The 23,614-nt window shown below is 39.1% G+C and overlaps 1 protein-coding gene across 2 annotated transcripts in view; it reads left to right on the plus strand.

Annotated features, from left to right (window-relative positions):
• Window positions 1–23,614, plus strand: part of CAPN3 (calpain 3) — an 88,729-nt gene that overhangs the window by 36,354 nt on the left and 28,761 nt on the right. For both annotated transcript variants that reach the window (XM_036737031.1, XM_036737030.1), the window contains exons 2-5: window positions 10,926–10,995; window positions 15,485–15,603; window positions 19,319–19,452; window positions 20,320–20,488. In XM_036737031.1, coding sequence (XP_036592926.1) covers window positions 10,926–10,995; window positions 15,485–15,603; window positions 19,319–19,452; window positions 20,320–20,488 — 492 coding nt within the window. The remainder of the gene's footprint in view (window positions 1–10,925; window positions 10,996–15,484; window positions 15,604–19,318; window positions 19,453–20,319; window positions 20,489–23,614) is intronic.

Here is a 23,614-nt window from a genome sequence, read left to right on the forward strand (position 1 = left end):
TATTCATAAATAATTATAATACAAGCAGAACATAGGAAGAACATAAGAGAGATACAAATGAAGGACTATGTGAAGGATCATTTCTAACTTGGGGCAGAATCAGAGCAGATCTGATTGAAAAAGTGGTGCTCGATCTGGACCCTGAAGTATGAGATATTTCAACAAGCAGAAATGAGAAGTCAAGGCATTCCAGGCACAAAAAAGGCTTTGAGCAAAGGCACAATGGGTGGACGGGTATTTGGACAGAGCATAGAGTCTGAGAACTAGAGCTTGGTGGTGCAATGGTTAGAGCAGTAGGCTTAGAGTTAGGAAAATCTGAGTTCAAAACCCTCTGTAGACATTCACTAGCTGTGTGACTTTGAGCAAGTCCCTTTAACTCTGTCACCTTCGATTCTCCATCCATTAAATGAAGATAATACTAGGACCTACCTTACACAGCTGTTGTAAGGAACAAATGAAAAGTATATGTAAAGTGCTCTGCAAACCTTAAAGTACTACACAGATAGATAACAGCTATTATTCATAGTCATAGTAATAGGAGATAAGCTAAGAAAGCCATATTGAATGCCAGGCTAAGCACAACAGGAAATCATTGAAGGGTTTTGAGCAGAGAGGTGACACGAAGCAAGACTTTCTTATCCACTAGAATAGCAACAACTCAGAAAATGGGGAGAAGAGTGGGCAATAATCCAGCATAAGGATACCTAGGGGCTGCACAGTGACTGAGTTTTAAAATATGATGCTATTTATGTTTTATTGTATTTTTGTTTATTTTGTTAACTATTTCCCAATTACCTTTTAATGTTGTGTGGAGTTTGATGCCTCTGCCCTAGAAGGATCGTTATGGCCTCTAAGGGTCCTTTCTTTTCTAAATCTATGTTCCTTTTCTGCTTGTTAGTTATGTAGCCTTGAGTAAGTCTCTGAACCTCAATGACAAAAATCTATAAAATGGGAATAACACTAAGTACTGGTTCTACACTTCACAGGGTTGTTGTTAGGAAAATGCTTATAAACTTTAAGCTTCTATATAAATGTAAGTTGAGATATATGTATAAATATGATAAATAATTCTATATAAAACAAATAATGACTTGTAATATAATTTATAAAATAACATATAATCAGTAATTACATTATACACATATACACACATATACAAGTATGTATATAATGTTAACACAAAATAGATTGATATAATATATAATAATATTACATATTATATTAATGTATGATAATATTATTATATTAAATTATCACCACATATTAACATATTTAATGATATATTGACTGTGATACATGAATATGTGATATTAACATAATATATTAATTATGTTAATATATGTTAACACAATATGTAATTATATTAAATATAATGTATTAATATGGGCTAACATGTTAATATAATATACATGATATATTGAATATATTGCTGTGATCATATATTAAGGTGCTACATGTAATGATATATTGAATATAATGTATTAACATATGGTAACATATTAATATAACATATTAATGTATTTCTTATACAGCAATATAATATATAATGTATTATAATGTATGACCAATAATTAATAATTTTATTATACAAATATTAATGTTGATCTACAATAATGTATTGCTCTGTGATACTGAATATAACATATTGACACCTAATACATTAATATAATGTACCATATAATGTGATATTATAATGTATATAATCATACAGAATTAGGAATTTATTATACACATATATATAATTCTTCAGGAATAGATGTGTGTGTATACATATGTACATATCTACATATATGTATGTGATTGTGTGTATATATGTTATGCCTTCTACCCAACCCCCCACCCCCTCAACCTGTATATTTCCCCCTGCCAATCTGGACACGCAGTTTGCTTAACTTTGCAGAGGAAATCTTTCTCAAGTCCAGAGAAGACCCACTCAAAACTGGGACTCTTACGGGACATCCTGTTTGCAGTCCTGGGCCCCTCTCACAGATTACTGAGCTAATCAATACAGATGTCATGTTGTTTCGGAGGTCAGGCTGGGAAGGGGAGAAATGAAGGCTTCATTAGCCCTGGACAATGGCTTGGGGAACACTCTTCCTATGCATTCACTGGCTTGTATAGGATTAGCTATAGTGTGTTTAGCATGCTGCATGCTATAGCCCATTCACAGCCAGCTTGAAAGACGTGAATGCCTTTTGCTGAGGCAGGATAAGTTGCTCTGAGATTTGACTTACTTTTTTTCAAAAAAAATTATTTTAAGGAAAAAGAAAATCCCAGTAAGATCAACAGAAATGCCCGAAGCAGAGAATCTGTGAGAGCTGTGCGGCAATGTCAGAGGCCATCTTAGTCAGCCCGGGTCAATCAGAATCCTTCTCTACAAAAGTCCTGAAAGCCTCCATCCCTTCGTGGCTCTATGTGAATTCTTACAGGTCCTCACTTACCCTGCCTTCACCTCACACACAGACAGTGCTGCCCACTGCCGCTGCCTGCTATAGGGACCTCAGGGTCAAAAGCTGCTGACTCAAAGGGCTTGCCTTTCTCTGGGACTGTGGCCATTCACATGCATTCTGAGTTTGTTGCCAGTGGAGGTAGTCTATAGGCTCAGGCCCATTGATGGGGGGATTAGGCTTGGGGCGGGCCGTGGGCCAAGGGGGCAGAGAGGTACCTCAGTTAAAGAGCCAGTTCTCCACTCACCAGCCTCTGGCAAATGCGGCCATGCCCTACCTCCCACCAGGATTCTTCTGTGACCGGGTGATCCGGGAAAGGGACAGGAAGAATGGAGAGGGAACCCTGGCTCATCCCCTGAAGTTCGAGGGACAGGATTTTGGTGCCCTCAGGAAATTGTGCCTGGCCCAGAAGAGACTGTTTGAGGACAATGTGTTCCCAGCAGGTGTTCAGGCCCTGGGTTTCCAAGAACAGAGGCAGAAATCTAAGATGAAGAATATTACATGGAAGAGGCCAAAGGTAGGGAAGGAAAAAGGGGGCATCCACAGGTAGGAACATCAGGTAAACAGGGATGTTGTGCAGTCACCTGAACTCCAGAAAGACACTAGCCTTTTCCTGTGGATTTATAAGCCATTCTCAGGGGTCCCTCAGTTGCTGGTAAAGCTAGGGGGAAATTAAGGTTGTACTGAGTGTAGCGTATAGAATTCTAGACCTGGAGTCAAAAAGACCTGAGTTCAAATTCAGCCTCAGACACTAGCTGTATGACTCTAGGCAAGTCACCTAAACGCTGTCTGCCTCAGTTTCCTCATATGTAAAATTAGGGATAATAATAGCACCAACCTCCCAGGGTTGTTGTGAGGATAAAACGAGAATATTTGTAAAGCGCTTTGCAAACCTTAAAGCGCTATATAAACGTTAGCTATTCCTTCAATTGGAAATAAACCTTTTGGTCCATAATTGGAAATAAGGCTGAGAAAATGCAACACATTAACTTAAATTCACAGGTATAACTAACCAATCAGCCAGTCCACTCCCTGCGGGCAGGAATCTTGTTCACCTTCACAGCCCTCTCCTACAGAACACAGGGCCTTCCTTGTACTTCCTAGGAGCTCGGTAAAGGTTTGTTGAGTGAATGAATGAATGTCCTGAGGATGGATTTCGATAAGGAAATAGCAAAGAGATCATCGAGGTACTAGCCATGGGCATGACAGGGTGTACCATGGAGAAAAGCAAAGGGTGAAGATGGGAGAGCTAAGGATACAAAACGTAAAATGAGCATTCTCTGCATTGTCTGGGTGTTAGTATCAACACTGCCACTTAATTATGTGTGTGACCTTGGGCAAGTCCTTACAATTCCATGGGCTTTCAGGTGTTCTATAAAATAAAGGGCTGAATAGGATGATTTCTAAAACGTTTCCCAATTCGATACCTTTGCTTTTATGAGAGGTCATAGACTCCATTTCCTTCACAGTTTTGTCTGGAGAGAACCCTGAGTAGCGGCAATTCGGGTTTAGCAGAAAAACGCAGAAGTTGGCCAGCAAAGGTACCTCTAACTATTATTGGCTCTGTTCGAAGATGCACCAGTTATGGTTCTTCAATCTTGAGTCTCTTTTCTGTGAGGTCCCATTGAAGTTTAAAGATGCCCTGGCCAATTCTAAATGCAACATGCTTAGACAGAAAGGTTGGGTACCTTGGAGAGGCTGTATGGTGTATTGGATAAGGCACTGGACTTCGTGTCAGAATAGTCCTGGGCTCAAATCTCATCCTAGACATTTATTGACTGCTTGACCTTGGGCAAGTCACTTAATGTCTTTGGCCTCAGTGACTTCATCTTTAAATGGATTCAATGCCTTCTAGATCTAAATCTCCAATCATTTTAGGGGTACCTATGTCTATACCCAAGTAGCCAATGTGGTACCCAGATCACTATACATATTCCTTCCGTTAGGATTCAGATTCTTAAAGTTTTTGTTGTTGCTTCTTTATCATGGTTTTGCTTAATTGATAATATAGGCAGATTATGATAGCTTTCATCAATTATGTTTTCTTTCGCTGCCCACCCCCCTTTTAGGGTAACATTTGATACCATTTTGCATTAACATAATGCTAATCACTGCATTTCACACACACAAACAATAGGACCATTTTGTTTGAATTAACCAATCAGGTCTGTCAGAGACGCAGGCAATTGAGTAACAAAATCAGTCCAAACAAATTTTTGTCATCTTATAGGTAAGGACAGAGCAACAATCAGCACAGACCTAATAAGACTTTATCCCAGAGCACCACCATAGTGAGGAGTTGGAGGGTACTCATCTTCCCACAGGGTGTCCATTTCTTTCCCATATGGCACACTTCTTCCCCTGAGGCATGCTTCCCACTCAGTAGGGTGTGCCTGCTTCCGATAGCCATTGCCACCCCCATGTCATGTTACTCTGCACTACCCCGTGGAGCAGCCACCATCCTCAGAGTCTGTGTCCTATGACACTTCTCCCAGACCACCTTTCCTTCCAAGTCCTTCTGAGGGTCAAAGGCCAAACCATCTCCTTTCCTGGCACAGTTGTGCCTTGCTCGCTCTCCATTCAATTGTTTTTTGCCCCAGGTGAAAAAATGTCCAGTCCTGGCTCTAGATAAGACAACCAGTTAAAAGACTGGATTCTTCTCTCTTTTTAATGGTAATTTAAGTGTAAAACTAATTAAATTTAAGTGTCATGGAGTTTTCAAATAACAAATTATTTATTATAAAGATTCCACTATCACAATGAGTTAGTATTAGAAAAGTGTAGATACCTCAGATTGTTGTTGTTGTTGCTTGTCCTGTGTTCTTGAAGAGGACCAATGACTTCAGGAAGCTGATGTCTTGACTTTCGAGTGAATTGGATTTAAGTGAGGCAGGACTGTGCAAAGTCACCAGCCTCACTCTCTCCTCCTGAGCCATCTAGGTTCAGTGGGAAGATATAGATCAGGATGACTGGAGATGGCCTTGGAAGCAATGGGAGACTTTGGCCTTTTTAAGCTAAGGCCTTTCTCAGTTTGTCTGAGGCAACACCCATTCAGTGGTTAAAGCTAGGTAAGCAATGAAGCGAAAAATGGCCTCTTTTGAGTACCCTCTATTTCATCATCTCTGTCTTCTATTACATAAGAGCTGGGAAGGTATCGTTGTACACTTAGACATAGTTTCTTATTTAATGTTTATCATCACAGAGGAGTAGAATGTTAAGAGCTGGAAAGCACCTTAGAGATAATCTAGTCCAAGTCCTTCATTTTGCAAGGAAAGAAACTCACCATCTTCATCATTATCATCAAAAACTGTTAAGTACTTAACTGTGCAGGAGCAGGCACAGTCAGATGTAAATACTAGATTTTAGGAGAGGAGCTTTCAAAAAGTTCAAGAAATGACAGGAAGGATCCCTTAACCAGAGACTCAAAGGCAAAGATGGGGATAAAATAGGAAATTTGTGATCCTCTTTCAGAATATGTCTTACCAGCAAAGATGCATGCAGAAATGATAATTTTCTTCCCAAAAATACACATATCTATCTATTTATTTATCCATCTACCTATTTATCATCTATCCATCCATCCATTCATCCATCCATCCTACCTACCTATCTGTCCATCCTTCTGTCTATCTATCCACCCATCTATCTACCTATCTATTTATCCATCTATCTATTTATCCATCAATCTATCTACCCATCTATATATCTATGCATCTATCTATTGATACGCATACATAATATACCCAACAAAATCAGAGTCTTCATTAAATTAATATTTATTACATGTGTGCTGCAAGTACTGTCTGGTGAACTGGAAACAAAGAGAAATGTTGGAGAAAGTAACTGTGCTATCAAAGTTTATAATAGTAAAGGAAGGGGTTGGGTAGATATAGTCAGACATGAATCCTAGATTTTAAGAAGGGAGATTTCAAAAAGTTCAAAGAAATGATGGGAATGAGCCTGTGGTTAGAGACTTGAAAACAGATGACAACTCAAAAGTTATAGGAAGGCCCTCAAAACTACAAGTCTGGTAATACAAGTTCTTTGTAAATTTGGCAAAAATGCTATAGATAAGAAAAATGCTTTTTGCGCCAAGATGGAAGGAAGAAAATTGGGGATAATATTAATCAATGGTAGAGAAAACAGAACTATTCAATTCTTATTTTGTTTTTATCTTTTCTACGAGGAGGAATAATCTTCAAAATGGAAATTAAAACATGTTTTTGAGGGAATTAAAGCCAAAGATAACTGAGGAAATGGCAAGAAGGCAACTAGTTGCTTTGAATGAAATCAGATTCAAGTCTCCTGACCCAGACCAGTGCATCTCAGGGTATTAACTCTGTTAATACAATCATTGAAGAACTAGCTATACTCTTAGAAAAATTCATAGAGAATGTTAGAGGTGTGATCCAGGAAAAAGAGTAATGAACTTGGAATTAGAAGTTCTGGGTTTGAACTGTGGCTCTGCCACTTATTACCTGTATGATCTTGGATAAGTCATTCAACTCCTCTCAGTTTCCTTGTTTTTCAAATGAAGGGTTTGGAGAAGATGACCTCTCAGGTCCCTTTTAGCTCCAAATCTATATGATCCTCTATATCTATAATGCTGTCTTGATTTCAAAGAGAAGGAAAGGTGATATTTGGATACTATAGGCTAATGAGTTTGGTGTAGATTCCCAGCAAAATCCAAGAACTGATTATCAAATGACTTGTGAGGGCTTAGAAAGGAAATTGTCAACAAGAGTTCATTAAAAATAAAGCATGGATGGATTACATTTAGAAAGCTATTCAAGACCTTCAGTGATCCCAAGCTGCTCTCCAACCTGAAATTCACCTTTTTAACACAAATTTTCTGCCAGTGATACTATATGGCTATAAATTAGGGAAAAACCATGATCACCAAAGAAATCAAAATTGTGAATAACCCAAAGGACAGGGAGAGACACATGGATGTAAGTAGCCTGTAGCATATTGCTAACAATGACTTCTGTACAAAAAGTAGCATAAAGTATATTTTCCATAAAATGTATAATTGGAAAAGCAGGTCTTTTAACAAAAGAAAGAGAAAATAAATAGATGGGGCCAAGTAAGTACCTCACTGATACCCATGGAATGTTAGAAGACCTCAAGGAAAACCTCCAAGGTGTTGCATATATCTTCTATGGTAGATTTATGAGAAGATATGGAAAAGAATTTCAAAGCCTGAGAAGGTATAGATGGATTGTCACCTATGCCATTAGAAGAAGTACCCACATTAATGATATCATGTTCTATTAATTTTGAGTGTTCTCCAAGGCTCTGTCCTGGGCCCTCTTCTCTTTTTCCTCTTTGTTATATCACTTGGTAACTTCATCAGCTCCAAGAGTTTAAATTATCATCTCTTTTTATGTTCTTGTGAGTGCTGTGTTTGAAGGCCAGTTTTTCTAATTGGCTCTGGTCTTTTCATCAGGAATGCTTAAAAGTGCTCTATTTCATTAAAGATCCAAGATTATACTCAAGGATTATACTCAAATAATAAGATTATACTCAAGATTATACTCAAATTTTTTCAGGCTAGCTATTTTTGATTGCAATCCTAGAACCTTTGCTTTCTGGAATACTATATTCCAAGCTGTCTGCTCCTTTATAGTGGTGGCTGCTCTATGTTGTGTGGTCCTGCTTGTGGCTGTTAGAAGTATTTTTTCCTTGACCTGGGAGCTCTAGCTTTTGGCTATAATATTCCTGGGAGTTTTCATTTGGGATTTCTTTCAGGAGGTAACCAGTAGATTCTTTCAATTTCTACTTTACCCTCTAATTCTAAAATATCTGGGCAGTTTTGTGATTTCTTGAAATATAATATCTAAGCTCTTTTTCTGTACATGGTTTTCAGGTAGTTTAATGATTCTTAAATTATCTCTTCTCAATCTGTTTCCCAGGTCAGTTGTTTTTCCTATGAGATAGTTGACATTTTCTTCCTTTTTTCAGTCTTTTGACTTTGTTTCATTATGTCTTGATGGTTTGTGGAGTCACTAACTTCTATTTATCCAATTCTAATTTTCAAGGAATTATTTTTTTATATCTCTTTTACCAAGCTGTTAATTCTCTTCATATCTTTTTTGCATAGCTCTCATTTCTTTTCCCATTTTCTCCTCTATCCCTTTCATTTGTTTTTTAAAATATTTTTTGCTCTTTTTTTAAACTTTCTTTAACTATTTTAGGAATTCATGTTGGTCTTATGTCTATTCTGCAATTTTCTTTGAGACTTTGCTTAGTAATGTTTTCGAGTCATTATCTTTTTCTCTGTCTTGAGCTTCTCTGTCACCGTAGTAACTCTTTATGGTCAGGTTCTTTTTTTTCTTTGTTCATTTTTCCAACCTATTTCTTTGACTTTGAATTTTATGTTAGTGCTAGGCTCTGAGACCTTGGGGGGGGAGGTGCGAGAGGAGGTAGGGTATGAGATGTCTGGGCTGAGCTTCTGTCCTTTTGTGTTCTGCTGGTTTCACAGCTGAGTCTGGGGACCTACAAATTTTTAATGCTCCCAAAGTGGTACGATCCAGGTAAAATCTGTTCACTGCTCTCCTCCGAACTCTGCAAGTTTCTGACCCAGGCTCTGGATCTGTTGGCTTGTGTATGGTTGCGCTTCAGTAGATCTCTGCCGAACTCAGTCACTATTAGTCTGCAGGAAGGTTCTGCAGGTTCAGAGAGACTAAACTACTGGATCCCCTTTGGTCTAGATCTCCTGCTCTGGTCATTCCACCTCGGGCTTATGTGCTGCACTAAAGGTTAGGACTGCATCCCTGCTCTGCTCCTGGGTTCAGAGGCACACAAGCCAAAACTTTGCAAAACAGTAACTCTGATCAATACAACGACCAACCACAATTCTAAAGTACTCATGATAAAATATGCTATCTGCCCCCCAGATAGAGAACTAATGGATTCAGAGTACATTTTGAAGCATATTTTCTTCTCTTTCTTTCCTTTTCTTCTTTTTAGGCATGGCTAAATGTGAGACTTTGTTTTCTGTGACTATACATATTTGTGATAGGTTTTATCTTTCTTGTCTTCCCAATGGGTTAAGAAGGGAGAAAGGGGAAGAAGAGAACAAAAAATAATATAAAATTGAATTGAATTTAAAAAAAATTAAACTTCTAAGTGTGTCATAATACACTTTTTTCAAGAGAGTTGGTTTTTCAATATTTGCCAGCACACCCCTGGGTTGAGCTAAATGACCTTCCAAGCCTATGTTTCTTTGGGTATTTCTTGTTCTTTAAGCGGGGAGGGTCAGGGCCGGGGGCAGGGGGTGGTGGGGAGAGTATGGTGAAGGGGCTATGGTTAGCTCTACTTACCCTGAGCTCTTGAAGGAATCAATCAATCAACCAGCAATCAATAAATACCCATTATATGTCAAGTACTCTGCTAGGTGCTCGGAATACGAAGACAAAAATGAAACAGTTCCTGCCCTCAAGGAGTTTACATTTTATCTGGAGAGACAACATACATATAATAATAGCTAGCATTTATATAGCATGTTAAGGTTTATAAAGCACCTTATATGGTATCTCATTTGATCCATGTACATATGCACATATATATGAATATATGCAAAAGAATATCAAGGTTATATTGGCAGGGAGAATTTATAAGCAGCTGGGGGAGAGGGTCAAGAAAGCCTTCATCAGAACCAGGAGGACCTTGTACACAGTCACAGTAACAATGTGAGATGATCAACTGTGATAGACTCAGCTCTTCTCAGTAATACAATGGTCTCAGACAATTCCAAAAGACCAGTGATGGAAAATGCCATCCACATCCAGAGAACGAACTATGGAGTCTGAATGCAGATCAAAGCAGACTATTTTCACTTTTTTTGCTTTTTTTTCTTTCTCATGGATTTCCCCTCTTGTTCTGATTCTTCTTTCACAACATGACTAATGTGGAAATATGTTTAACATGATTGTACATGTATAACCTATATCACATTGCTTGCAGTCTTGGTGAGGGGGGAGGGAAGGAAGGGAGGGAGAAAAAAAAACTTGGAACTCAAAGTCATATAAAAGTGAATGCTGAAAACTACCTTTACATGTAATTGGGAAAAAATAAAATACTATTAAGGGGGAATTTTTAATTAACAAAAAAGAAAGGCTTCATGTAAAAGGAAATGCTTGAATTGGGTTCTGAAGAAAATTAGGGGTTCTAAGAAGCAGTGAGGAAGGATCATATTTTAAAGATGAGAGACAGCCAGGTCAAAGTCTGAGAGATTGGAGTCACATGGGTGAGGGGTACAGAAAATAGTCCGGGAGGACAGAACCAAAGAATATGTGAGAAGTAGTAATGTATATTGAGGTTGGAAATGTAAGTTGGGACCTGATTATGAAGAATTTATATTTGATTTTAGAGGAAATACGGAAACACATTGATGTAGCTACCAGGCCACGCCCCCCAAAGTTAAGAGACATCAAGCTGCTTCTCACTGACATGTCATTTTTTTTCCCCTCACAGGAAATCTGCGAGAATCCCAGGTTTATCATTGGTGGAGCCAACAGAACTGACATCTGCCAAGGAGATTTAGGTGGGAAATTCCCCAGTGCTCTCTTATGCTGAGGCCAAGAGAGGGCCAGGCAGTACCAGGAGGAAATAATTGACCTTTCTTTCTTTCTTTTTCTTTCTTTCTTTCTTTCTTTCTTTCTTTCTTTCTTTCTTTCTTTCTTTCTTTCTTTCTGTCTTTCTTTCCTTCTTTATTTCTCTTTCTTTCTTTCTCTTTGTTTCTCTTTCTTTCTTGCTTGCTTACTTTCTTACTTTCTCTTTCCTTCCTTCCTTCTTTCTTTCTTTCTTTCTTTCTGGAGGCAATCAGGGCCAAGTGACTTGCCTAGGGTCACACAGCTAGTAAGTATCTGAGGGTGAATTTGAACTCAGCTTCTAATGACTACAGGGCTGGTGCTCTATTCATTTCGCCAACTAGCTGCCCCGGAATGATTGGCTTTTGATGCCATTTCATCAAATTTTAGAGGCAAATTCTTCCCATGTCAGTGATTCTCACATTCATTCAGCTGCAGGTACAGATTTTTCATCTCCTTGCTTTCTGTTTTCTACTTATGAGCGTGTTGCTCTGTACCACAGGAAAACAACAGAGTAGGATAGAGGCTAGATCTCTGGTTTCAGTAACATAGAGAAACTCCCCCTACAAATGCAGACCAGCATCTTTTCTGCAACTTATGGGCTTAGAGAGGCGCCCAAAGCACTGAGGGGTCAAGTGATCAGCCCAGGGTCACTCAGCCAAATGTGGGTCACAGTGTGGGACTTAAACCTGGGACTGCCTGGCTGTGCAGTTCATCACATTGCCTCTCAGCAGTAACAATAAGAACTGACTGTTAATTATATGGTGCTTTAAGGTTTATAAAGCACTTTATATACATTATTTCATTTGATTCTCACAGCATTGGGGTAGATGCCGTAATTATCTCCATTTCTTAGAGGAGAAAACTGAGGCTTAAAAAGTTAAGGGACCTGTTCATTATCAGAAAAATGCCTAAAGTGGTACACCCAAGTCTCCTGACTTCAAATCCAGCACTCTATTCACTCCACCACAACTCCTATCTATAAGGCATACACGACATGTTACACGACAAGACACATTCCTGAAAAGGGGATGGACAAATTAAGTTTTTCTTATCATGTTTTAAATTATACTTTAAGTGCTCTAGAAGGGCTCTTTCTTTAGAAGAACCCAATTGGATAGTTTTTGCAAATGAAAAATCATTTTAGAATGTGCAGGAGAAAGAGCATCAGATCTGGAATCATAGAATGTGGTTTCAAAACCCACTTCTCATATTTACCACCTTTCTGACCTTGGGTATGTCACTTAATCTCTCTTAGCTTCACTCTCCTCTTCTGTAAAATGAGAGGGTTGTATTAAATGACTCTTAAGGACTGGATTTTGCATGTAAGACACGCATGGGGCAGCCACCTGTACTGACGTCTCAGCCAAACTAGTCAATGCATCGAGGTACTTCTCTGATTCTGTGTTTCCAAACTGTTCCTCTACTCAGCTAGACTTACTCCTCGACAGCAAATGTATTATTCATCACTTCCAGCTTCAACTTTAGATGATGCAGTTCTGATAGCTGCGTCTCCTCTTATATTTTTGAGTTCAGCACTGGTTCCTCTTTGCAACAAATCCTCATTTGCACTGATGAATAATCAAATTTATATTTTCTATCTATAATCTGATAAATTGTACAGGGTGTTCCTAAAGTCTAGACACATAGGCAAAAATGCATATTTCCAAGAAATGAAATGAATGAAATTTTCAGCAACATTTTATTTAATTGTAATATTAACAAATAACATCTTCAATATATGATTTCCATCATTTGTGATGCAAAGGTTGATGTGCTTTGCAAGATTCACGGGGACTCAATGCAATAACTCCACATGGTCGTCAATTTTAGCACATTTGCTCTTTATGTGTTCAATCAAGTGTGTTGCATCTGTGATTTTCATGGAGTATACCTTTTCCTTTAGCATACCCCAGAAAAAGAAGTCAAGGGGGCTAAGGTCTGTTAATATTCCAAATATTTCAAAATATACATTTTTCCTGTGTGTCCAGACTTTAGGGACACCCTGTACTTTCCAAAAATTATATAACAATTATATCTCTCCAGCATATAACAGTCTGTCACATTTAAAATCTCAAAACTCTTCGTTGCTTCCATAATTCTCTTAGAACTCTGATCAGGCTTACTTCAGCAACAGACTTTGAAGGGACAATACATTGCATGTGAATCATAAACCTAATATGAAACACCATACTCAAATTTCTCCTTTTTCTAAGGTCAAGTTTTCTCACACTGGCACAACTGCTAAGGATTACTTGCTTCACCATCCTAAATGTGGTGGCATCAAGGATTTGGGATTTCTTCAAATTCAATTCCCTGATAAATTGACAAAAGAAGTGACCTATTTCTCAGAAACCTACTCCCTTAGCAAGATTATTAGATTATTTTGAACAATTCCTGTTGTTTTCAGTGTAGCTCAAATAAGCACACTATTGTGGAATCAGACATTAATTTACAGTAATAGCTTTTAATCAAGATGTGGATTTTTGTGTTTTCATATCAGTGAATCACTGTTATCTTCAATATTTGAACTGTAGTTCCTCCTATGTCTGAAACCGAGATGAAGTTTGATTCCAAGTTTTCTTCAGCATTACAGTCAAGTTGTAATCAGTGATGAAATGATTACCCAATATAAATAGCTATGTAACTATATACAATTATAAATATAACAATATATTTATTGGTACTTTATTTAGAATATTCATTTATTTCTACTCAATACATATTTTTCAAAAGGATATAGTTCAATAACATTTCTTTCAACCTAAAGGCCCCATTAAAAATCCACTCTTTGCCAATGACAGTGTAATGGAAAAATCATCGAAGTTGTGGTTAGAAGATTTGGGTTTGAGTCCTACTTACCCTCAATATGACCTTGATAATAATGACAATTAATAATAATAACAATAGGTTCTCAACAATGTCTTTACACAAAATACAGACGTCATTAATAACTTACATTTACATTGCACCTTACATTTTACAAAGTACTCCCACATACATTATCTTACAATAAAACTCTGGGGTAGACAGTATAAATAATATTTATCCTCATTTTTCTTTTCTTTTTTTTCAATTTAATTTTACTTTAGGCTCAAGGGCCAGAACACAAATACAGAATAGAGAAAGGAAACAAAACATATCATAAACTTAAATATTGAAACTTAAATACAAAGTAAAAAAGAAAAAAAATGTTATGTGCTTAGCAGAACGTAAGAGAGGATTCAAAATATATAACAATAGATTTTCATTTCAAGAAAGCCTATATGATAAATAATACCTGTTGTTTGGAGAATTGTCCATCTTTTCTTGCTTCCTTGTGAGTTTTCTTTTGTTCTCTGCTGTGCACTTTTTTATTTTGTTCTTTATCCCCCTCCCCCCACCCTACCCCCGAAAGCTATGATGCAGTTTAGATATGTTTCTCTATAGCTATAGATATATACATACACATATACATATATACATATATATACTTTCCCAAACATACTCTACTCCAATATCCTCATTTTTCAACTAAGAAAACAGCAATTCAGAGAAGTGCTGGCAAGTGTAGAGTAGCTGAGAACTGGAATCAGGACTTTTGTGTCCAATTATTCTGTTCTTTCCATTATAATCTTGTCTCTGCTTATCCTCTTGCTCATGAAAAGATTTTGGGGGAAAAGAGTAGGCTGCCAGAGAAGACAATGCAGTGAAATTGGTGCAGGTGTAGGGTGTAGCAATGTAGGAAGAAGAATTTATGAAGACAAGCTCAAAAAATTAAGATTATCTGATCTCAGGAAGAGAAGACAGAAGAGAACAGATAGGAGAACAGCAAATTGTGCCAGGATGGTTTCTATCTGAAATCCATTGAAAAGATGATTAAAAGAAGGAGAGTTAAAAAAATTAAAATAAAAAGGAGGGTTATAATAACAACCAGAATGAGAACAATAATGATAGTAATTATTATGCTCATTATTAATAGTCACTCACGTTTACATAGTGCTTTGCACTTTACAAAGCACTTTCCTTATCAACAATCCTATGAGGTTAGTAGTGCAAATATTTATAGCCACACTCTACAAACAAAGAAACCAAGGCTTCAGACACTTACTAGCTGTGTGATTGGGCAAGTTACAAAACTACCATCAGCCTCAGTTCCCCCATCTGTATTGTGAGGACTGAATGAGATGATAGTAATTACAAAGCACCTGGCACGGTGCCTGGCATAGAGTAAGTGCTGTGTAAATGTGAGCTAGCCTCGTCATGGAGATAATAACAAAGTAACATTTATATAGAGCTTATTGTGTACCAGACTGTGCCAAGTGCTTTTAACAACACCTATCTCATAGGATTGTCTTGAGGATCAAGCAAAATAATGTATGTAAAGCATTTTGCAAACCTTAAAACCACATAAAAATGCCAGCTATTATTATTCTTACCCACTCAGCTTTTCCTTTCCTACAGGGGACTGCTGGTTCCTGGCTGCCATTGCTTGCCTGACCCTGAATGAGCGACTACTTTTCCGAGTTATCCCCCATAATCAGACTTTCACTGAAAACTATGCTGGGATTTTCCACTTCCAGGTGAGGTGCTAAGTCTTCCAGGAGGGTGTAAATGGGGAAGATGGGATGGTGAGGCATAAAGAGCATTGGATTTGAAGTCAGAGAACCTAGGGTCACATCTTTGCTTGGCTGCTTACCACCAACATGACTCTGGGCAATCCAATTAAACTCTCTGGACTTCATTGTCCTCATCTGTTTCTTCTTGCTTGAAGTTGTATTCCCAACACTTAGCACAATACTGCTAAGTAGCCCCACACATGGTAAGTGCTTAATATACTCTCTCTCTCTCTCTCTCTCTCTCTCTCTCTATCCATCTACCTACCTACCTACCCATCCATCCATCCATCCGTCCATCTATCCATCCATCTATCTGTCTGCTGTCTATCTATGAATCCAAAAATTCATTTGTAGGTAGATACCTACAAACCTATTTAGTATCTCTCTGTCCATGCTATCTGCCTATTTATCTGTCTGCCTATCATCTATCTACTTACCTACCTATCTACCTATCAGTCTATGTATCCATCCATCCATCTACCTATCTGCCTATCCATACCTATCTATAGATATATACCTGCCTATCTATCATACTAATCCATATTTATCTATCACCTATCTATCCATCCATCCATCCATCTATGCATTCATCCATTTACCTGTCTGCTATCTATCTAAAATGGGCAGGGGGGGGGTTGCAGTAACATAGGAATGCCCTTGTCCTGTCTTTGCCACAAGGCTAAGAGGGAAAATAGATATGGATAAACCCTGCCTATTGGTGAGAGAGGGAGGGTAGAAAGAGGAAGAAAGTGGGAGAACAGGTGTCCATCTCTGCCCAGCCTATGGCCCTGTTTATTATTGGAAAATTCAGCTTCCCCACGTGCTCCAGATAGAGCAGGAAGGAGACATCCTGTGCAATGGCAGGTCAGTCTATTTTAGCTTCCTCAGCTGCTGAGGCACTGCTGAAACTTGCAGCCCTTCCCAGAAATCTCCCAAACCCCCCAGCACTGTGTTTAACCCTCCAGGGAATCTGTGGGGGCTACATGGATACAACAGCCCCTAGGGCAGGGCCTGCAGCTGTCTTTGAGCTTCATATTAAAATTGGGCATATACTAAGTTCACAACTTACTTGGAAGCCTTTTGCTGGCCTTTGTTGCCAAGCAAAGTATGCTTTAGGAAGCATGAATATGAAGTATGGATAAATAAATCACTCTGTTGATACATTAGGCCAGAGTAACTACTTAACATTTGTGAGAAGCGTCCATATCTCACCAAGATGTGTTAGATAAATCAAGACTATTGAGGGTAGGCGACCATAGAGGATTATAGGTTCATCATATGCCTAGAGCTGGAAGAAACCTCAGAGGCCATCTGGTGTGATGACCCCTGTATTTTATAGATATAATTCACTTCCTTTTAAAAAATTGAATCATTTTCGATTAACATTTATTTTTCTCTCCATCCCACTCCCACCCTCATATTAAAAGAAAAAGAAAACTTATGTAACAAATATACATAACCAAGCAAAGCAAATTGCCACATTGGCTGCATATGTCCAAAAGGGTCTCATCCTGCATCTTGAGACGGTCACCTCTGTGGCAGGAGGTGGGTAGCAGGCTTCATCTTCAGCCCTCAGAAACTCTCATTGCATTGATCAGAGCTCTCCAGTGACTTGGATTTACGATGATGGGACTTCTTCCTGGAGGAGACCTATCTTCGGTTAGTCAGTCAACTAGCATTTATTAAGCACCTAGTATGCTGCCAGATACTGTGCGAAGTGCTAGGGATACAAATAAATGCAACAAGTAGTCTCTCCTCATTTTCAAAGGACTCGAGATGAAAAATGCTATCCACCTCCAGAGAAACAGCTGATGAGCTCTGAGGGCAAATTGAAGTATAGTTCTCTTACTTTATTTCTCTTATTTTTCTGGTAATATGGCTAATATGTAAATATGTTTTGTATGATTTCACATGTATAACTGATATATTGCTTTCTTTCTCAGTGGGTAAGGGAGCGGAAGGAGGGAAGAAAAGAATTTAGAACTCAAAATTAAAAAAAGAGAATATTGAAAATAAACAAAGAATTGTTTGTTTGTTTTAAGAAAAAAAAAGTAGTCTGTATCCTCACAGACCTCAAGTTCTCGTTACCTTGGCTAGTGGGAGCAGTAAATTAGCTGCTTGCTCACCAAGTGACTAAGCTTTGCCTTTGAAATTTGGACAATATTAGAATCTGATAAGCAGAATCTTTGGCCTCTCCATCCAAACTTTCTCTTCTGAGCAGAAAAGGATTTATCTAGTGGTATGGTAGTAAACATTTAACAACCAGCCCTGTAGGGGAAAAACTGTATACACATATGCTTTTAAGTTTAATCTGCATCATTAATATTTTCTTCATGATTTCCTTAAGTTTAGATAATTTTCTTTTTTTTTAAGCTTCTTTTTTTGAGGGGGAAGGCAGGGCAATTGGGTAACTTGCCCAAGGTCACACAGCTAGTGTGTCAAGTGTCTGAGACTGGATTTGAACTCAGGTCCTCCTGACTCCAGGGCCAGTGCTCTACTGACTGCACCACCCAGCTGCCCTGACAATTTTCTTAAGTTTAGACAAACAAAATGATAAATCACACCCCGGTTTGTAGCATTTTCTGATTTTTAAAATGTAAACGCTCATATTGAAAACTGAACAATCAGGAGTCGGTTCGAGCTGGCTCTAGCATACTCCTGCATTTGTCCTTTCTCTAACTCCATTAGCACTTGTTGTCTGTACCAATCATATGAATATGCACTGCCTGCCTCATATCCTAGTTATGAGTGTACCTGTTGCATCTCCAACTAGATTATAAACTTTAGGGTGAGGACTATATCCTATGTGTCTTTGTATCTCCAACATGCCTAGCATGCTTCTTTGAATATCATTGGCATGTAATAAGTATTTTTGTTAAATGAATGAATGAACTGCAGATAGGCATATTAAAGTATTCTGGATAGTGTCTCACGATGTAAAATGCTAGGGTTAATGGTGTCGCAGACTTCCAGCTTTGTTCAACCATGTCCGACTTTTTGTGGCCTGTGGACCACAATACACTAGTACCGTCCATAGGGTTTTCTTGGCAAGGATGCTGGAGTTGTTTGCCATTTCCTTCTCCAGCTCATTTTCCAAATGAGGAAACTGAGACAAACAGGGTTCAGTGACTTGCCCAGGGCTACGTAGCTAGTAAGTGTATGAGGCTGGATTTGAACTCAGGTCTTCCTGACTCCAGACCCAGTGCTCTATCCACTGCCTCATGTAAAACTTAGGATGAGAAAAAAACAATATATCTGAGTCTGCTGAGTAGCCATGCTCAGAAATAATTTGGGATTGTTGGACTAGAGGCCTTGCTCATCAAGGCTGATGTGAATGTTTCTGGCTCTCTCTCATGCCTGGAACATTTTCTCTCCCACTCTCTGACTACTAACCTCCCTGGCTTCCTTTAAGACCCAGCTAAAACCCTATGTTCTAGAGGAAGCTTTCCCTAACCCCTCTTTCCAGTGCCTTCCCTCTTTTAAATTATTTCTTGTTTACCTTTTAAATAGCTTGCTTTGTATGTATTTGTCAGCATGTTGTCTCACCCTGGTCCTTGAGGGCAGGGACTGTCTTTTGTCCCTTTCTGTGTCCCCAGCACTTAGCACAGTGCCTGGCACATCGTAGGCACTTAATAAGTGTTTATGGATGCATTATTAATCGATTGATGTTTCCCTTCAGTTCTGGCGCTATGGAGACTGGGTGGATGTGGTTATTGATGACTGCCTCCCAACCTATAACAACCAGCTGGTCTTCACCAAATCCAACCATCGCAATGAGTTTTGGAGCGCTCTGTTGGAGAAGGCCTATGCAAAGTAAGATGATGCTCTTGAATTCCCGGTACTGGAAAGAGGAGATAGGTTGTAGAAACTGTTTCAGGTTTTATGACACAGGCACGCGTGCGTGTGTGCGCACGTGCGTATGGGGGGGGGGGGAAGAGGGAAAGAAAGAAAAAGAGAGAGGGAGAAAGGGAAGGAGGTAGAGAGAAAAGAAGGAAGAGAGGAGAGAGGGAGGGAGGGAAGAAGAGAGAGGGAGAGGGAGGGGCTGGATGGAGAGAGGGGCGGGGGTAGAGAGAGAGAATGCAAATATGTAACCCATTCAGAAAGGGCCATCTCATAAGTGAAGTCAAGCCTCAAAGAAAACAGAAAAAAAATACCTCCTTCCATCTGTGCAAAGGCGGGGGATTATGGATCTGAAATACTGCCTATGTGATCAGACTTGGTTGGTGTGTTAGTTTTGCTGAACTGCTTTTTTTTTTCCCTTAAAATATTTCTTTCATTTTGTTTTTTACAACTCTCTGGGGTAGGGAGGGTAGAAGAATCTATTTAGAAATCTAGGCATTTTAAAAACAAAAGCTTTCAATAAAAAACTCAAAGAACAAAAAGTCAATAAAAATAATAAAATGTAAAGCCCATTTACACTACAAGCAGCTCTAAGTGTTAAAAATTCTTTGGTAGAAATAAAGACTTTACCTACTTACCTTGTGGATTCCCATAGCAACTTCATCCCAGTTCTATAGTGATCCAGGCCAGGACCAATGGGAAATATCTCTGGAACTCAGAAGCCAGAGGCCCACCTGGCTCCAGCTTATGAACCAAGAGCTGGTTGCCCCAGGTGAACCATGTGGGGCACATTGCCCTAGAACTTTGTGATTTGCAATTTTCCTTTGTATTTTCCCCAAGGCTCCATGGCTCTTACGAAGCCCTGAAAGGTGGTAACACCACAGAAGCTATGGAGGACTTCACTGGAGGAGTGACAGAATTCTTTGAGATCAAGGATGCTCCCAGAGACATGTACAAGATCATGAAGAAAGCTATTGAGAGGGGTTCCCTCATGGGCTGCTCCATTGATGTGAGTCCAGGGGTGTCCAGATGGGCAAAGTATCATCCAGGTCCATTGGTAAATGGATAGCTACATCATGCCTTCCCATTAATGGCAATTCAGAAACCGCTTAACAAGGGAAGCAGAAACTATCCCCATTCTTTGGAGAGCCAGAGGATTCCTTAAGACAGGGTCATTCTATTTGTAGGGTAGTATCTGGGTAGGTCCACTTGTAACCTTGAGTTTGAGCAGGCTTCATCCCAGATAACTAAGAATTCCCTAGGGCTGAGTCTTTCATGACAGTTTTCCACAATATCTACTTGCGTTGGGGGAAGCTCTCATGTTCTTATGGCCATATGGGCCTGTATCTCCTGGGGGGAAAATAGCTTCCAGAATCATTAGTTTGGGACTTTATTATGATGTCTCATACTATTACCTATATTCAGGCTGTGGCCAGGGGTGGGGAACCTGCAGCCTCAAGGCCACATGTGTCCCTCTAGGTCCTCAAGTCTGGCCTTTTGACTTTAAGGCTCAAGGCTGCAGGTTCCCCACCCCTGCTGCAGACCAATCTACTTCTTAATTATCTGCCACTGCTCAGGAGTGGGACAAATAGAGAGAAAGTAGGAGGGTCATTGAAAAGACAGAATACTACTCTGTCTAAAGCCAGGGTCCTCAATCTTTTTTTGTGTTGTGGACCCTTTGGCAATATGGTCTTTCTCTCAGAATAAGGCTTTTAAATACATAAAATACATAGGATTACAAAGAAAGCCAATTATACTGAGATTGTTATCAGAATAGAAAAAAATATGACATTGTTATATTTAGTAGCAGGTCTAATAACTTCAATAATTTCAAAGTAATGATGAGCATAAATGATGGATCTATCTGCAATAACTGTAATGTGATATGAAAATATCTGTGATTTCTATTGGTGCCAAAGTCACAGGTTTTGCTAATACTACCATAGAATATTACCTGCATTCAATTGAAGGGAATGTCAAGTTTTAGTTAGAGGTCAGTGAAAATAATATTTTTTCCATTCAAGTTCCTAGACCCCCTGAAATCAAAGTCCATGGACTTTGGGAGTCTATGGACCCCAAGTTAAAGACACCTGGTGTAGGGGGAAGGCAGTGACACCTTTCTACGTGTGGTATGTTCAAGGCTTATTGGTTTCGCCTCCCCTTCCCTTTGGAATAAAAGAATAGAGTTGAATTCCAGTCACTTCCATGGCTCCTAAATATGTCACTCTGATCACTCTTCATAGTCACCATCTTTCTCTAGGTCAAGCATCTTCCCCTTCTCTTTGGGCTTCACCAGATAGGTACAGTTCAAATCTACAGGGTGTTCCTAAAGTCTGGACACATAGGCAAAAATGCATATTTTCAAGAAACGAAATGAATGAAATTTTCAACAACATTTTATTTAGTTGGAATATTAACAAACAACATCTTCAATGGGATTTCCATCATTTGTGATGCAAAAGTTGATGCGCTTTGCAAGATTCACGTCAGCTCTATGCAATAACTCCACATTGCTATCCATTTTAGCACATTCACTCTTTATGCGTTTAATCAAGTGTGTTGCATCTGTGATTTTCATTGAATACACCTACTCCTTTAGCATACCCCAGAAAAAAAGTCAAGGGGGCTAAGGTCTGTTAATATTCCAAATATTTCAAAATATGCATTTTTTTCGTATGTGTCCAGACTTTAGGGACACCCTGTAGTACCCTGAGTTTGGTGGAACCAACAACAAATGCAAGATACACCATCCAATATTCAAGGAAAAACAGGATTTTTCTCTCTACATTTTCTTCCTTTATTGCTTTATTTTAATCTTTTTCACTCTTGGAGCTTGTATTTTCCTCTTTTTCCTTGGCTAAGTTTGCCTCTGTCCTTAATGAACTTCTTGTTTCCTTTCTGCCCTCTTCCCCTTCTCCCCCCATTTTTCTTTCACTGTCCTATCTCCCTCCTTTCCCTGTCCTCAGGATGGTACAAACATGACCTATGGGACTTCTCCTGGTTGTAGCATGGGGGAGCTGATTGCTAGGATGGTGAAGAATTTGGATAACTCCCAACTGAGGGATTCAGACCTAGATCCGAGAGGCACAGATGACAGGCCAACCCGGGTTTGTATGCCTGAGATGATGAGTAATCCCTGCCCTCTCAACAGTACTGACTGATTCTCATGTCTACACGATCCCTTTTGGCACCCAGTTCCCTGCCTTTCCTTTGTGTGGTGCTAAAGGTGCAGACAACTGGCTTTGGAACAGACTTAACCAGGAATGCCTTAGTCTGGGAGTCAGGATGCCTTGGTACTAATTCTAGCTGCCAATAACTAATAAACTATTTGTGTGGCTTTGGGCAAATCACTTCCTCTCTTTGGGTCTGAGGTAAAAAATGCTTCCGGGTCACTGCTTTGGGACTTTATTATAGCACTTCACACTGTTATCTTTATCGGTTTATAGACCATTCTGTTTCTCAACTACCTACCAGTGCTCGGGGGTAGGGCAAATAGAGAGGAGGTGGAAGGGTCAGTGAAAAGGCAGAAAGAATACCACTCTATCTAGATCAAGAGTGTCATGGAGCTTATTGGCAATTTGCTGAAGTCTGTGGCTCCCTTTTCAGAGTCACATTTTTTAAATGTGCAAAGTACATAGGATTACTGAGGAAACAATTATATTGAAATACAAACATCTGTAAAATAGTAATATAACTGGTCTGATAGCTTCAGTCATTTCAAAGTAATGATAAGCATAAGGTTCCTCCTTTCTTCAGTAAAGGGTTGGGGGGAGGCTTAGATGGAAAGACATGATGATGTAATGGAAAGTGCTACATTGGAGACAGGGAGACTCAGGTTCAAATCTTACACCGATACTTGCCAAACTGTGTGACCTTGGGGTGAATTACTTCCTGTCTTTGGGCCTTGTGTTCCTCCTTTCTATAGTAAAGAGATGAGACCAGAAGAGGGATGGGATTAGATGGAAAGGAAGCATGATAGAATGGAAAGAATGCCAGAGTTTAGGGGTTGAGTAATACTTCTGACTTACGAGCTATGTGGCAAATCATTCAACCCCTCTGAGACTGTTCCCTTATAAATGAGATAAGAATTACTTATTTTACAAGTTTGTAGTGAAGACATTTTTGATATATTTTA

This window comes from Trichosurus vulpecula, chromosome 8 (genome assembly GCF_011100635.1).
Source record: "Trichosurus vulpecula isolate mTriVul1 chromosome 8, mTriVul1.pri, whole genome shotgun sequence".
NCBI classification, from domain to species: domain Eukaryota; kingdom Metazoa; phylum Chordata; class Mammalia; order Diprotodontia; family Phalangeridae; genus Trichosurus; species Trichosurus vulpecula.